This window comes from Tetrahymena thermophila (assembly GCF_000189635.1).
Source record: "Tetrahymena thermophila SB210 genomic scaffold scf_8254644, whole genome shotgun sequence".
Classification (NCBI taxonomy): Eukaryota; Ciliophora; class Oligohymenophorea; order Hymenostomatida; family Tetrahymenidae; genus Tetrahymena; species Tetrahymena thermophila.
Genome location: NW_002476412.1, coordinates 254,838 through 270,840, shown reverse-complemented (window position 1 = coordinate 270,840; position 16,003 = coordinate 254,838). Strand labels below are relative to the sequence as shown.

At 23.6% G+C, this 16,003-nt stretch overlaps 4 protein-coding genes across 4 annotated transcripts; 2 read left to right on the top strand and 2 right to left on the bottom strand. All coding sequences in view use genetic code 6, as the record gives it.

Moving 5' to 3' along the window:
* Positions 1-325: 325 nt before the first annotated feature.
* Positions 326-6,561, bottom strand: TTHERM_00649260 (EF-hand protein; the record flags this gene model as incomplete). The annotated part of the gene is made up of 18 exons (XM_001032320.2): positions 326-1,129; positions 1,186-1,288; positions 1,345-1,704; positions 1,761-2,091; positions 2,155-2,328; positions 2,382-2,934; positions 2,992-3,393; positions 3,456-3,806; positions 3,869-3,972; positions 4,036-4,284; positions 4,341-4,425; positions 4,495-4,614; positions 4,724-5,086; positions 5,143-5,244; positions 5,483-5,746; positions 5,978-6,072; positions 6,227-6,288; positions 6,476-6,561. The coding sequence occupies 18 exons, from the start codon at positions 6,559-6,561 to the stop codon at positions 326-328; spliced, it is 4,608 nt and encodes a 1,535-aa protein (XP_001032320.2).
* Positions 6,562-7,306: 745 nt separating this feature from the next.
* On the top strand, positions 7,307-7,940 carry TTHERM_00649250 (hypothetical protein; the record flags this gene model as incomplete). The annotated part of the gene is made up of 2 exons (XM_001032319.1): positions 7,307-7,597; positions 7,728-7,940. The coding sequence occupies 2 exons, from the start codon at positions 7,307-7,309 to the stop codon at positions 7,938-7,940; spliced, it is 504 nt and encodes a 167-aa protein (XP_001032319.1).
* A 2,181-nt stretch (positions 7,941-10,121) lies between these two features.
* Positions 10,122-12,197, bottom strand: TTHERM_00649240 (growth-arrest-specific microtubule-binding protein; the record flags this gene model as incomplete). The annotated part of the gene is made up of 8 exons (XM_001032318.3): positions 10,122-10,315; positions 10,396-10,504; positions 10,561-11,120; positions 11,185-11,269; positions 11,407-11,548; positions 11,692-11,909; positions 12,004-12,068; positions 12,152-12,197. The coding sequence occupies 8 exons, from the start codon at positions 12,195-12,197 to the stop codon at positions 10,122-10,124; spliced, it is 1,419 nt and encodes a 472-aa protein (XP_001032318.2).
* A 2,281-nt stretch (positions 12,198-14,478) lies between these two features.
* On the top strand, positions 14,479-15,903 carry TTHERM_00649220 (histidine acid phosphatase family protein; the record flags this gene model as incomplete). Its single annotated transcript, XM_001032316.1, has 1 exon — positions 14,479-15,903. The coding sequence occupies one exon, from the start codon at positions 14,479-14,481 to the stop codon at positions 15,901-15,903; it is 1,425 nt and encodes a 474-aa protein (XP_001032316.1).
* Positions 15,904-16,003: the final 100 nt, after the last annotated feature.

Below are 16,003 nucleotides of genomic sequence, written 5' to 3'. Positions count from 1 at the left end.
TAAGATTTTAAACAAATTACTTAATTATCAATAAAAACATTAAAAATACTTTATTTTCTAATATTTAAAATTTTTGTGATTTAATAGTGTATTATAAAATTATTTTTTTAACCAAACAAAAATTGCAAATATTTCTTTTTTTTATCATTAAAAATAATTAATTTACTGAAATAAAAATTTTTGAAATGACTTTTCCTAATTAGTCCGTTATAAAGATTTTATATAATAAAACAAATATTTATTGAATGATATGTTATATATTTTAGTAATATTTATTGCTTTTAGAAGAGATTAGCAGCTTTCATAAAGCAAACTGACAGATTGATCAACTTGTGAATTTTTAAAGAGATCTATTTCTGCTCATGATTGGATGACTGTCAATACGTTTGATTCTTTCTTTATATACTTCTAAAAGGAATTTATAATCTATAAGTCCATTTCTTTCAGCAAATTTAAGTATTATTGGCCAAGATTCTTCTTTAAGAGACTATCCACTGTTTCTAAGCATCTAACCAATGATAGCTTTAGCTCTTTCGAATGTAATTGGTATATTTCTTTATTAGAGGGAACCAAACATGTCTAAAAGGAATCTACGATTCTTTCCGATAGAAATAATGATCTTATCGAATTCTTTAGTTTTACCCCATTCACCTAAAATTTAATTGAAGTGATTATCTTAAACTGGCTTTGATTCTGGTTATCTCTCTACTTCGTCAAAGAACTTATTCATAGTGCCATATTTCTCCTTGTCTGAAATCTAATGAATCTTTTCATTCTTAACTGTCAATGGATAGTTACTGCTAATATATTCTAGGTTAAATTTATTGTGGGGAAGCTCATTTAAAGTAGATTTGTTGAATGATGTTTGAGGACGCTTTTGGAGATTATAAACAGTTGCTTTTGATAAAGGTTGCTTGTTGATAGAAGCCTAAGGGACATATTCAAATTTGTTAAATATATCCATCCACTCAGCTTAATCAATGACTCCATCTTTCTTTGAGTCAATATACTCAAATAGATCCTTAATGATTGAATAAGGAAGCATGTCATGTCCAGAGAGTTATGATAATTTACCAATAAATTGAGAGAACTAATCAAAGTCTAAATAGCCATTTGAGTCTACATCGAACTATTAAACAACAAACAAGCTTTAATAAAATATAAAATAATTTTTAAAAGATTTACCATTCTAAATGCATCCTTAGGAGATAGAAGGAAAGTATAGACTTGGTTTGTTATTTCTCTTAATTTAAGAATTGATCTTTAAACGATTTTCTTATCACTCTCGCTGGTATTAAAAGTTATAATTTAATTTAAAATCTTAAAATAAAAAGTATTTTAAACCTAAAATCGATGAATTTGAGGAATTATTTGATGTTGACTCTTCCATCTATTTCACAAATGTTCAAGAGCAAGTCAACTTCATTTTAGGCTAAACCTAAGTTGAGAGTTTTTATGGCATTTCTAAATTCTAAGTTAGTAATATATCCAATATTATTAACATCGAGCTATTCAAGAACTTTTTTCACTGATTTTATGGTAGGTCTAAGAAGTCTACGAATCTTAGAGAGCAATTTTTCTTCAAAAACATCATCTTCATTACCATCAACGATACTGCTGGTTCCGAAGGGATTTTGAGAGTTTCCATTTAACTAGCTGGCTCCATAAATGTTATTCCATGAAGTTGATTTACTCAAACTGCTCCTTTTATTCGGTTTTATAAAAAATTTAAATAGATGTTAAATTGGATAAATTCTTACAATGGTCCAGCTGTTTTTGGCCTCATATTTTCTTGGTCATACTCAATAGTTCTTTCATAGTGAGGGATGTATTTCTAGAAGGCTATCTTAAACCTGTGGAAATCAACTTAAGGTTGACCGCTTGATACATACACCCATAAATCTTTCAAATCAGAATCAATAAATCTTTTGGGAAGAATAGAATTTATAGCTTTATTGAAATCTGCTTATTCAATAATCTTATTTTAGTTTCCTTAACAGAAAAATTCAAAGGCCTTTTCAATTGATTTAAAGTTTTACTTTACATACTCTTTAATTTCCTCATGCATTTAATGTTCCCAGTCAAATCCACCTGAATTATAAATAAAACATAAATTTTTAATCAGATTAATTATATTCAATAAAATAAATTTACCAAAAGCAATCTCCCAATCGCTTTCAGAAAGATATCCCTTATTGTGAGAATCTAAGTCAGAGAATAGCTCTTGCATAAGACTTTCAGTTAGATCGAATCCTCTAAGAGCATCAGTGTCTTGAACCCATTTTTTAAAGTGAGAGAATAGCAACTTCTTTCTATATCCACTTATAACTGTATGAAAATAATAAATAAATTATTAATTAATTAAAATTTAAAAATCATACCATCGAAGCTGTGGCTTAATGTAGAGAATCTTCTAGTCAAAACTAAACCAAGCTATTATCTTGCATTAATTTTCCAATCAAAAGAAGAAATATTATCAATTTTCTTTCCTCCCATGATGGTTTGGTTCATACCATATCCGAAGTCTTCCATAATAAATCTCTTCCAATCAACAAAATTAACTTTTCCTCTCTTGTATTAGTCAATTAACTTGAAGAGTCTATCTAGTTTTGCCTTATTTAGCTCTTCAGATTTCACCTTCAAGCAATCCTTAAGGAAAATTTCAAGATCATCAACGTTAATTTCTCTCTTAAAATTTTAATCTATAGCTCTAAAGGAATCTTCAACGGTAATACCTTCTTTTTTGAACCATTATCTAATTCTGAAAACCATTTCATTTTCCCAATCAAAATTATCTTCTTTAATTGGCTAATCTTTAGTAACTATACTCTTTCTCATCACTTTTAAGAAACTGCTCAAATCTACCATACCAGTATGCAACTTATCCATGTATGCAAAGAAGCCATCAATAGCAGGTTATGAAAGCTCAATTATCTAGTTTTTCAAATAAATGAAATAAATGGTAAATAAATTATTTATAAAGTAAGTTACTTTTCTGATATTTTCACTGAATTCATTAATTGTAAGGAATCCATCTTAATCTGCATCTAAAGTACTGAATAATTCAGCAGCTTTCATCTTTTTGAGTTCCATTTTTTTTCTAAGATCTCTAAGAATTGTGTCGACCTTAGCTTCGCTTAAAGCCTTAAAAGGATATAGAGTTTTAGTATTCATGCTAACAGTACGAGGATCAAGAGATTTTAAAGTGAGAGATCTTGTCATACTAAGAGGAGTGTATTAGGTTTAGTCGAAATAGGTGTATCTATTTAAGAAAGATTAAACATCATTTTCCTTAATATAGCCATCACAATCAATATCCAATTCGTTTACATAAAAATCAATATCTAATCTATCATTTCCCTTAAAAACGTTTCTATGCAAAAATTCAGACATCTAATATTAAAAAAATTCATTCAATATTAATAATTTTAAATAAACAAAACTTATATTATTACTTATGTAAGAGTGACAAAGTAATCTTAGTTATTTGAGGAATCCAAAACAAAAGAGAATCTTCTAACTGTCTTCAAGAAAGAAGGGATTGTAAATTTCTTATCTTTAATGAATTTTCCTAATTTGACTGCAAATTCGCTTATATCAGAAACGGCATCAGGAGCTGAAGCATTAATGTCAACTCTTTCAACGAGTTTTAGGAAATTATAGTAATCGATGTTATTAACTTTTACCTTAGGAAGATATCTTACAATTCTATTGATTTCTTTTACTGTGAGCTTTAATTGACTTCTCATCAAGCAAGTTTTGAAGTTAGCAGTATCTAAAATACCTTCATTATGTTCATCGTAATTCTATTTTTAAACATTAAATAATTTTTTTATTGTTAATAAATTTTAGATATATATCTATCTACTTCAAACGATTCTCTAATCTCATTAGGATTTTCAAGAGCCATAATTTTCTGCTTAATTTTGTACAAAATATCTTTAAACCAGCTTGGATCAAATATTTTATCATCTAAAAAAATATAAATTAATTTATATATATTTTATAATTCAAAAAATAAATGAATGAGATTACCTTCTTCGATAGTTTCAAAAGACCTGGCTAAGTCATACATGGAGATATATTCTTCATGACCAAGCAGAGTCTAAGCAACTCTAATAGCTTTTATGTCAGTGAGAGTTAAATCGAGCTTCTTCAAAGCATCTTTGAGTTAATATTTATTAATAGGAGGATGTTCTCTGTCTAATCCCATAGTCTTTAATACATCATCAGTGTGTAATTATCTCTTGTAAATAACATCCTTTATGTACTGCAAATGATCATCTATAAATTTTAAATAATTTTCTTGTTACTTTTTAAATATTTATCAATCAATTTACTATCATCCTTAATAGTGTTTCTCCAATCTGTGTAATTTATATATCCATCTTTGTTTGCATCTAACTGCTTAAATAACTCTTAAATCTTTTTTAATTTTTAAAAATTTAATTATTTATTTATTTAATTTTACTTATTATATCATTTTAAATTTACTTATTCCTCATTTAAATCAAGCTCCATCTTATTTATAGCTTCGAAAAACTATTTATAATCAACTTTTACTCTTTAAGCACGAGTTCTGCCTAAAGCACAATTGCACATTTCTAAGAAAGCCTTATTTAATTAGCAAAAAAATAATGTTTTAAAGATTATTTGCCAAAAAAAATTTTCTTTTTGAAAATCTTTTAAAATATGAAATTCATTTAAATTAATTATTTATTACGTCTTGTGCATTAAAACAGTTTTGTCTAATCCAAAATTTAAGTCTCTTCAAACCAAACTCTAATGGACCCAATTCAGGTTACTTTAAATTAATAGCAGATTATCTGAGAGTGGTGGAAGTGGCTGGACGTTAGAGAGTTTTATTATTTGGTTAAAGTAAATTAGAAGTAGAAGCATTTCTGACAGCTGTTAAAGGTCTGCTTTTTGTTGAAATATTATCAATATCAATTCCTAATTTAGTTTTCAAATATTATTCAGCATCTGCTCCTATTCTTGAAGTATTTTCCAACATACTTAATCTATCAGCAGTTAAGTTCATATCACCTTTTTGTTTTCTTTCACTTAAAGGTCTTTTGGGGACACCCTTGTTTATAATTAAATTCATTTATATTTTATGATACATTTTATGTTAGATATTACTTTGATATTTTAAATTAAGTACTCATCAAAGTGAACAGCAGCAATATTATTTCTTACTTAGAATACACCAATTCCAGGAATTTCCATGTCAACGACTCTTTTCTATTATTTTAGATATTTAAATTAAGTTTAAATAATTTCAGCTCACATAAAGTTTGAATGTTCCTAAAAATATATATAAATTATCTGATTTTAATTTACTTTTTGATTTAAAACTATTTTAACTAATTAATTATATTTTATTTTGAAGCTAAATATTTTTATTTATTTTTAAATTATAGGAACTTCTTCTTCAAGCATTTATGCTGCCAAAGCTAATATAAAGAATATCCTAAAATACCTATCTGGTTTAATCAGCTAATTATCTGATGATTCTTTCAAATGAAATTTTGACAGCTTCCTTGTTTTGATCAGCATATTGTGCTATTTCTGTGAAATTTATTTTTGTTACTGATATTGAACCACTGGTTTAAACGTTGTAAGGTCTTATATGCTTATCGATGAAAATACCAGTTTTAATAGGTTAACCGAGCACAAATTCCTTAGAAACTAAAAATACTGGAACTCTGAATTGCTTATCTCTTTCAATAGGATTAGTAACACCCTATTAACATTTTATTATGAAAATTAAGTTAATAAATAAATTTTATTTGCATTTTTTTAAAATAATTAAATAAGCATTGCTTATTAAAAAACAAATTTAATTAATTGCGTTTTTCTTTAGATTTTTATCTGAAATTATTCTATTAATCAATATAAGAAAGCAAAATAGTTAAATTGAGTTAATGCATTAATTATTTATTTATTAAAATGAATGAAGCAATATTTTATGTACTGTCAAATTGCATTCAGGAGCACTAAATGTGAATGTACCAAAATGAGGAATATTTGTACCTCTACCCATTCTTAGCTATCTAGAAAGATATAAACCTATTTTAACAATATAAATCATTATTATCGCAATGTTTATCATTCCTAATTATATTATTCTAAGAGCACTGAATGGTGCTATATTGTAATTCGTAGACATCCAAAAAGGAGTTAAATTTTAAAAATTTCGCAAATTTAAATAAATCATTATTACCAAATGCTCCCCAAGTCTTTGTAAGACTCTCTTCATCGAGTTGACCTTCGAGAAGGGGAATCCTTTTATAAATTATACAAAAAAAGACATTTAATAAGCTGTTTTTTATTGATAGATTGTTTGATATTTTGGGACAGTTAATCAAAATATGAATATATCAGATTTAAATATGCTTAAAAGGATTTGCTTAAATCTTTCATAAAAATCTTTCAATAAAACTCATTTGATTTTCAAATTGCAAATAATTACTTGGATTGCCCTTTTGATATTAAATTATTAAAGAGTTTCTATGTTTTTGTTGATGCTAGAGACTACTCTGAAATTACACTCCTCATTTGCTTTTACTTTATATTCCTTATTATTACTCAAGAAAATCAGATATTTTTATTTTAAGTTTCAGAATCCGATTATTATCTTTTTATCTATCTTTTATATTATTTTTATGAAGAAATTTAAATGAAATATCGCAAATTCATGCAATTAGCTAATTAATTTATGGGTCAGTCAGTCAGTCAATCAATCAGTCAGTCAAACAGCAACAAAAAAACAAATTATAAATGTAATTTTGCATATAAAAAAATTAGAAATAAATAAATAAACTTTCCAGCTTAGAAATAATTGTGTTTTTTAAAGATTAATTAACATATTGATTATTTTATTTTCAGCTTTTTTGTTAATCTTCTAAAAATTTAATATTATGTAAAAAAATCATGATTAGATAAACTTTAATAATAATATAAAATTAATTTATTTGATTGTAGGAAAAATATAAAAATAAATCTAACTATTTAATTGATAAAATGATAACACTTAACAAAAAATATAATAAATATAAAATAAAAACTTATACAATCTTATTTAATATTCTTATCTAACAAAGAAGTATCTCCGTGCTTTTATTGTTTTGATAAATTAAATAGATTATATAAATTATAAGATTGATTGAATATTTAATGATTTAAATCTATGAAAGTAATTACTCCAAATTATAAAATTAAAAATTGAATTTTGTTATCTTTGATTAGAAATATTTAATATTTTTATAATTAAAGGGATTTTTTTTTTTAGTGTATATATATAATGAATAGCGAGAAACCTGAAGGAGAAGATAACATATCTTTAGTAGCAAATAAATTATAATAATATGAAGATGAGATAGTTAAAAAAGCTAAGCAAGTAGAGCAAGAAATGTTTTAGCTTAAGGAATAAAAACTTGAATTGCTTTTGAAGATGTTCAAAGATTAATTGGCAAAAGATTATCAAAATGATATATAAAAGTTTAAGCAAGATCAAGAAGATGAGTAGAAAAAGAATGAATAAAGTCTCAACAAAGAAAAAAATATGAAATTAGAAAAAATAGAAAAAATGAGTGTAAATATTTATATTTGAATGAAAATAACTTAAAAAAAGAAAAGAACATTTAATAGATTCTCTTAGTGAATCCATTTTATTATTATAAATATCTAAAAATAAGAATCAAGAAAATTATTTATAAAAATAGGCAAACATAGCATAATAAATAAAAACCCTTCAATTAATGTAAGAAGATATATTAGAAAAGAAAGAAGAAATCGAGAATTCATACTTAGCTGCTTTAGAATACCTAAAAAAAGAAACACAAAATAATATTCTTGAATTCTAGTAGAGATGCAAAGCATAGATAGAAAACAAAGTCAAAGAATTTAAAGGCTAAGTTTCTATGAGAAATTTTTGAAATATTTAATGAATGATGTAAATAGAATGAAGAACATATAATCAAGTCGAATTAATTTATTTATTTAACAAATAAAAATAATTAATTTTAATTAATATATAAAATAATAAATTATTTCTTTATTTATATTCCATGTTAATTATTGTGTTTAGTTTTACTAAATTATATAATAAAACTCAAAAAATAAATTAATTTTTTTGTCATAAATTAAACAAAATAAAAATTTAAATAAAAAAACAATTTAATTTTCGAGATAAACCTAAATTTTCAAAAGATATATTAAAAGCTTTTTTTAATTTATTTAAATAAATCAAATCTTTTATCGACTTATTTTAATTTAATACTAAACATTTTAATTAATGTTAATTTATGGAAAATTAAAAAATAATTTGATAAAAATATTCTTAAAGAAAATATACATTCAGATTTATTTTAAAAGTTCAATTAGTGTCGTAATTTATATTAAAAAAAAAATAATTTTATAAATTTGGTCAAAATGAAATATCTCTCTTTTTATTGACTGCTTAAATACATACCCTCCTTTATAGATTATCTTAAAAAGATTTACATACTTCCTATTGACCAATTTTTACTATTTAGTCTTACAATTCAATAATAACTTGGAAGATAGAAAAATAATAAACAAATAAAGTTAGCACTGATAAATAAAAGCATAAAAAATAAAAATTAATTTTTAACTTATTATAAGATGAATTTACTTTTTTCTAATTTAAAAACTACATACAACTAACTCCTACTTTTCACATTAAATCTTATATAAATATAATTATGCTACTAGATGATATATTTATGTAAAGAGCACTTAGAAGCAAGTGATAAATTCACTCTTATTATTATTTATTTATTTTTAATTTATTTAATTATTTTTAAATACAGATAGAATCACATCTTATAAAGCTGAACATATTTTAATTATATTCATAATTTATTTATTTAACTTTTATTTGTTTTTTCTTAATAAATTTATAATGTTCATTCATTTTTAACTAATATTTTATTTCTAAAATATTATTAGGTGCATAGGGTGCATCGGACTTAAATTTTATTTTAGCAAAGTGCATTCATCTCTTATCTTTTGCAATAATGAAACAATAAAATAATTTTTTTTTTTATTAAATCTTTAACAAAAAAAATGTAAAATTTTTGTTTTTTCTTGAATTTAATTCTAAATTAAATTTTATAATTAGATTTATTCTCAAATAAATAAAAATAAAAATTTTTAATTTTGATTAGATTCCATTAAAAAGGTTTGTTTTCTCTAAGATGTAATGTTTCATAATTAACTTTTTAATAAGAAAAAATAATAAAATATAAAAAATCTTCACATATGATTATATGCTGTATAATAATATGATGAGACTCTATATTAATTTTTTTATTTTTGTTTTATTAAATAAGTTTTTTTATCAAATGTACTACAAAATACTTTATGTTTTTAAAAAAGCTTTGAAAGATATATTTATTATTAATCCCTTAACTTTAATACCTCAACAAAAAAATAATTTGCATTTATACTCTTTAAGGAGTAAATGTAATAAATTTATTTTGATGATAAAAAAATAAAATTTTAAAAAAAGTTAAAATTCTTATTTATATGAAGCAATTTCACACAATTTTCATTAATTCATAATTAATTAATAAATAAATAAAAATAAACTTAACAAAAACTATTTTAACTATTTCATAGCATATTAAAAGTTTATCAAACATAAATTTTACTTTTTGTTGTAATATTTGGCCTATTTTCATTGTTTTTAAATAGTAAAATAAAAGTGATTTAATGAATAAATGAAGAAATTCTATATTCTAAACAATCAAATATAAAAAATTATTAATTCATAAAGGATTTATTTTTAAGCTAGATATTGCAAAATATCTTATACTAATGTTTAGTGATACATTTTAATAAAAACCAATAAATCCATTGATAAATTGAGGATATATATTAAATATTATTTTTAAAATATAAAATTAACAAAAAAGTTTTACAATTTTATTAGAGAAAAATTAATTTTGATAAAAATAATTGCATTTATTAGATAGTAGCAACAGATAGATAATGACTAACTATAAATTAAGCAATAGAAGAATATATGTTTGTATAATTATGTGAGTGTGTAAGTGAATAAATATGTGTATCTACAAAGTAAAATTTAAGGATCAATCTGTGTTAGTAGGTACTAAAGGATCAAAACCTAGTTCTTCTACAGGTATAACGAATTCAGAAAGTTTTCCTTCATAAGCCTTAACCATGTGTGAGTGAGCTTTTCTGATTTATTTTAATTGTGCTTGTAATTCAGAAATGAGTTCATTTTTAAGTGATTCAACTTCTTCCAAACTTTTATTGATAGATCCTAAAAATTAAAATAATTTGTAAATAATTTAGCAATTTAACTAACTAAGAAACTAAATTATTGATTAATTATTCTTTTACCAACAGAATTAGGATCGATGTTAGCAGCTGTTAAAACTTGGTGAATTTATAAGTCTTTAATTTCTAAATCTTCTCTTAAATTAGTTACTTTCTTTTCTAAGATTAAGTTCTAATTTAAAATAAAATAAATATCTAAATTTTGCTTAATTGAAAAAATATTTTTACTTCCAATCCTGATTTTTAATGTATTTCGAAGACAGTTTAATTAAATTTAGCATAAAGAGCATTCCTTTCTCTTTCTAGGTACTAGAATTACTAAAGTTTAACTTCGTATTCGTATTCAAGTTTTCTGAAAAGTCTTTCTTAGTTATCAATTTTCTATTTAAGTTCTTCCTTTTCTTTAATGATAGCTTCTTGCTCTTCATCTTATTTTTTCAGCTATATAATCTCTATTCCCAAAGCCTAAAGAGGTTCATTTAATTCTTTGTATCCCTTCTCTGTTTATTGAAGAGTCTTTTTGTATTCCTCATCTTTGGTTTGAAGTTCCTTTATTTCATTTTTTAATGTTTTTCTGTAATCGAGGTTTGTTGCTGTAATTTCAGAATAATAATTTTTAATATCATTGTATTTCTGTGTGTGTTCCTTAATAATTTCTGCTATCTTTTAATTTTTATTGTCTTCCAATTGCTTAATCATAGCTGCTCTAGCTTCTTCCATTTCCTTAGTTAAATTTTACATTTTTAAGTCATATTTTCTCTTGATATCATTAACTTGTCTCTCATAGTCTATTAATTTATTTATTATTTATTAATTAAGCATATTGAAAACAAAAAATTCAATTAAAATTACCTTAACGCATGAGAGTCATTTATTTGTCATGCTCAGATTTTAATGCAAAGAGGTAATCCTACTAAGATATTTCTTACTCTTTTTTCTATTATTTTACAACAAAATGTTGATAAATTCTTTTAATTTATTTGTTTATATGTAAATTTATTTGGTTATGTATAAGTGAGTATATCTTTTGTTTTGTCTAAGTCTTCGCACAAATATATTCAAATTATTAATTACAGTGACTTTAAGAGAGCGGACGTCAGTTTTAAGTTCTCTTGATTTAATTCTATGTTGATCTTCTAATTACTTAAGTGTCACTTCAACATCTTTTTTAAGTTCGCTTTGTTAATCCTGATTCTAAAAGAGCAAGTGTTTAATTCTATTTATTGAAGTAAAATAAAATAATTTGAAAGGTTCTTTATTTACTATTTGTGTTTGTTTGAATGAATAACATAATAATTATTTTGAACATTAATTTAATAGCTATTTATTTATTGCATTCAAACTAAACAATTTAATTACTTTTATTTATAAACATTTAATGTCATGAAATGATTTTCTTGAAGATCTTAGATTTCTCTTTCTTTATTGATTAATTCGCTCTTTTTATCTTCAAGTTCCTTCTTCGCAATAATCCAATTGTAGTTTATTTTTTATCTTTCTTGCTAATAAAATGCCAAGAGCTTCTTTTCCTCATTAAACTATTCAACCAGAGCTCTGGCTTCCTTCCTCATTGCTTTCTTTTAAAGTATTAAAAAAACAAACAATTAATTTTTCTGAGTTTCAACTGATTTTTATATTCAACATTAATTATAACTTGACTAAAATTATTACTTTGAATTCTTCGCTTTCATTATCATTAACACCCTCAGCTGCCTTTCTTGCATCAGCTTCAAGCTCTTTTGATAAAGAAATAAAAATTAAAATCAAGCAACCCTAATTAAACTCTTTGATTAATTAATAAAGTATATTTATGATGTACTTGAAACCACAGGTACATTTTTTTTAGCTTTAGCAGCTTTCGACATTCCTAAAAAATAATTTGATGGTTTTTATATGTGTTATTTATAATAAATACAAATTAGTTAATTAATTAATTAATTAATAATATAACTTTCTTTATTATTCAATTATTTTTAAATTCAATTATCTCTTTGCAAGCTGTACATATGTATGTATGCCTGCCTATAATTTATTAATGAAATAATATAAATCAATACTGAAAAAATATATTTCCATTATTACAGCCATTATCTATAAAACTATGAGTAAAAATCGAATTAAGCTATTTGCCAACTAATTATAATTAACAAGAATCCTTAATTCAACTGTCTCTATATACCTGCTATTCTGATAATTTTTTACTTCTATGAACGACCCTTAAATGTCTATTTATTTTTAAAGCTAAATCTATTACTTTATTTTTCTATATATTTAATTCTTCAATGCAAAATCATTTTTTTAAAATTATATTAAAAAATTATTCAAATTTAAAACTTAAATTTATTCGAAATATATTAAATTTTAACAATAAAAAAATAGAATTGTTTGATTTAACAAAATAGAATAAATGATTTAAAAATATAACTCTAAAATGAAAAATTATTATAAATAATGTTTATTTATTTTTAATTGATCAAACATTTTAAATTAAAACATTTTTTAGTAATAAATAAATAATTGCATCAAAAGATTTAGATTTTAGAAGAATAATAAATGTTTTTACATCTCATATTTTTGATAAGAAGGAATATAACAAATAAATTTTAGTTTTTAAATAGCTTATTTAAGCTACCTAATTCAAAAAAAATTAGTTTTTTAACAAGAAAAAAATAGAATTGTTTGATTTAACTAAATAGAATTAATTTGATTAAAAAATGTTACTCATAAATGAAAAATTGTTGTTAATAATATAATGGTTATTTATTTTTAGTTGATCAAAAATTTTAAATTAAAACTTTTTTTTAGTAAATAAAATTGAAATGAAAATAGTATTAAATAAATAAATAATTTCATCAAAATATTTAGATTTTACAAGAATAATTAATTTTTTTATTTCTCTTATTTTTAATAAGAAAGAATATGATAATTTAATAAGGAAAAAATTTTTATTATTTAATAGCTTATTTAAGCTTCCTATTTCAAAAAAGAATTAGTTTTTAACTTTGTTAAATATTAAAATAATTATGAATACCTTTTAATCTTATTTAAGCTACCTATATTTCAAAAAAGAATTAGTTTTTAACTGTGTTAAATATTAAAATAATTATGAATACCTTTTAATTTTTAAAGTTTTTTAAGATTTTTAAAGTATTTTGGATATATATATCAAATTCAATATATTTGCACAAAAATGTATTCTTTTAATCCCTCAAACAAATTAAGCATTAATTTAACTAAATAAATATAAATACAGTAATTCATATCACTTTTCAAAATAAGAATTATATAAATAATTTTAAATTTTAAATAAATTTTAACTAATTGAACAGATCAGCAAAAAGTAAACAAAATTAATTTATGAATATTTTAAAATTGAATAAATAACTATCAGAATTAAAAAGTGTTCCCTTTGAAATAATTATTCCGAGAATATTTAATGTCAAATGTAAGCTATTTATTTTACTAATAATTAGAAAATGATTAACTAATCTTTCTTTATCAACATATTGATTCAGATAATAAATACATAAAATACACAGTATTTCCTTTAATTTTAGAATTGAAAATCTATTTGATTTATTTAAGATTAAATAGAAATCTCGAAACTTGAAAATTATCTTTGTGCTAGAGCTTTAATCAAGTTTAAATGCAATGATTTTTTTTAATTAAAATTAGTAACAATAAATATTTTCCATAATTTTATTTTGCTTTTCTTCATTAAATTCTTTTATTAAATAAAAAATACTGATGAAATATTAAAATAGCAGTAATTTATATGTTTTATAGAACATTCAATTTAAGAGCCTACTTAAGAAAATGATTAACATAAGTAAACAAGTAAGTGAGTATATATTTTTTGTTAATCTAAAATTAAAATCTTGCTTAACTCTAAAAAATACGGTTTCTGATTTATGGAATTTTTCCAGCAGCTTATGAATGTAAAATAAGTATTGTAAGCTATATCAAAACAAAAAAGATTACAATATTACAAATTTCCTTATGGTATCTCACAAATAGATAATGTAAGAAAAGAGGAGTAATAACAAATTCAAACTGATGTTGAATTAAAATGTAATCAACCAAAAATTATAACAAAAAATAATAAATACTAATTAAGAAATACAAATTAATAAAAAAGAGTAAAAGATGACTAAAAAGATATCATCTACTTTCCTCCTTTTATTGCTTGCTTTAGCATTCGCAAACGCAGAGCTAAAATTTGTCTTCTAACTTTACAGACACGGTGCTAGAGGACCTATTAATGACTGGTTTAATGGTGGTGAATAAAAAGATATTTATAATGAATTGACTCCTACAGGTGAAAGACAACATTATAATCTCGGTTCTAAGATGAGAGAAGAATACAAAGGCTTCCTTCCTAGCAAGTTTAATCACTCAGAAATTTATGTTAGATCAACTGATATGAACAGAACCTTGATGAGCGCAGCTTCTCATCTTTAAGGAATGTTCCCAGAAAATACTGGTGACTTTTTACCATCTAATTTGACAGATAATTACACTCTTCCTTATTTTGCAGGTGCTAAAAACTATTTGCCAAACTAAAAGACAGCCCTTCCTCACAACATTTAAGTTGTTCCAATCCATACTCAACCAAAGAAGGGAGATTTAGTGCTCTAGCCTGATTCTAATTGCTAGTATTATGATGATATTAGACTTGCTTTCTACGCACAAAAGAAGGAAACAATTGATTTTATCACTTAGCAGTTCAACACAACTTATCAATAGTATTCTTTATTGGCAAACAAAACATTCTCAAATTTCGATGACATGGAAGATGTCGATGACACTCTTTAATGCAACAGGTATAACGCCAAATGGGTTCCTTAAATATCTTAAGAATTAAAAGCGAATGCTACTTATCTTAGCTCTTTAGCATGGAACTTTTGGTATAACTAACCAGAACTTCTTCGTGCTTTGAACACACCTTTCTTGAACTAATTAATGGATTATTTAAACCCAGTTGTTTAAGGCAAAAACGTTAATGGATTAAAATGGGTAATGTTCAGTGCTCATGATACCAATGTCCAATTAATTAGTGCAGCTCTTAACTTGACCAGTATTGATTGTCTTCTTCATAAAAGATTCCCTGACAAATTTAAACCCAGCACTCCTTATTATAATTGTGAGTTTGCTCCCGAGTTTGCTTCAAGTCTTATCTTTGAATTATACCAAGCTGACGTAAAAGTTGATGAATAAATCAATAAAGGAGATTTCTACATCAGACTTAGAAGGGATGGTAAATACATGAATCTATGCGAAAGAAACTCAACTCTATGCTCCATGAAAGAATTCACTTAAAGAGTAAGCTGGTTTGCTTATGATTTTAATGCAGTTTGCAACACTCCTCCATCAAAAGCAGTTTTAAGCACTTAGATTATCACCCAATCTCATAATCCACAAGCTGATTAAACTAATTTCTTCGAGATAGGCTTTTATTTACAGTCGATAGTCATAATCTTAGGAGGTTTTGCTTTCTACAGATCAAATTTGAATAAGAAAAAATTAGAATTCAAGTAATTCTCAGACTGTGAAGTCGGTCTAACTCATTGATAAAATAATAAATATATAAACAAAAAATATTTTAAATACTAAAAATCATCATCGAATTGTTGTTCATTTAATTTTTTAGTATTAATTTATATAATCATAA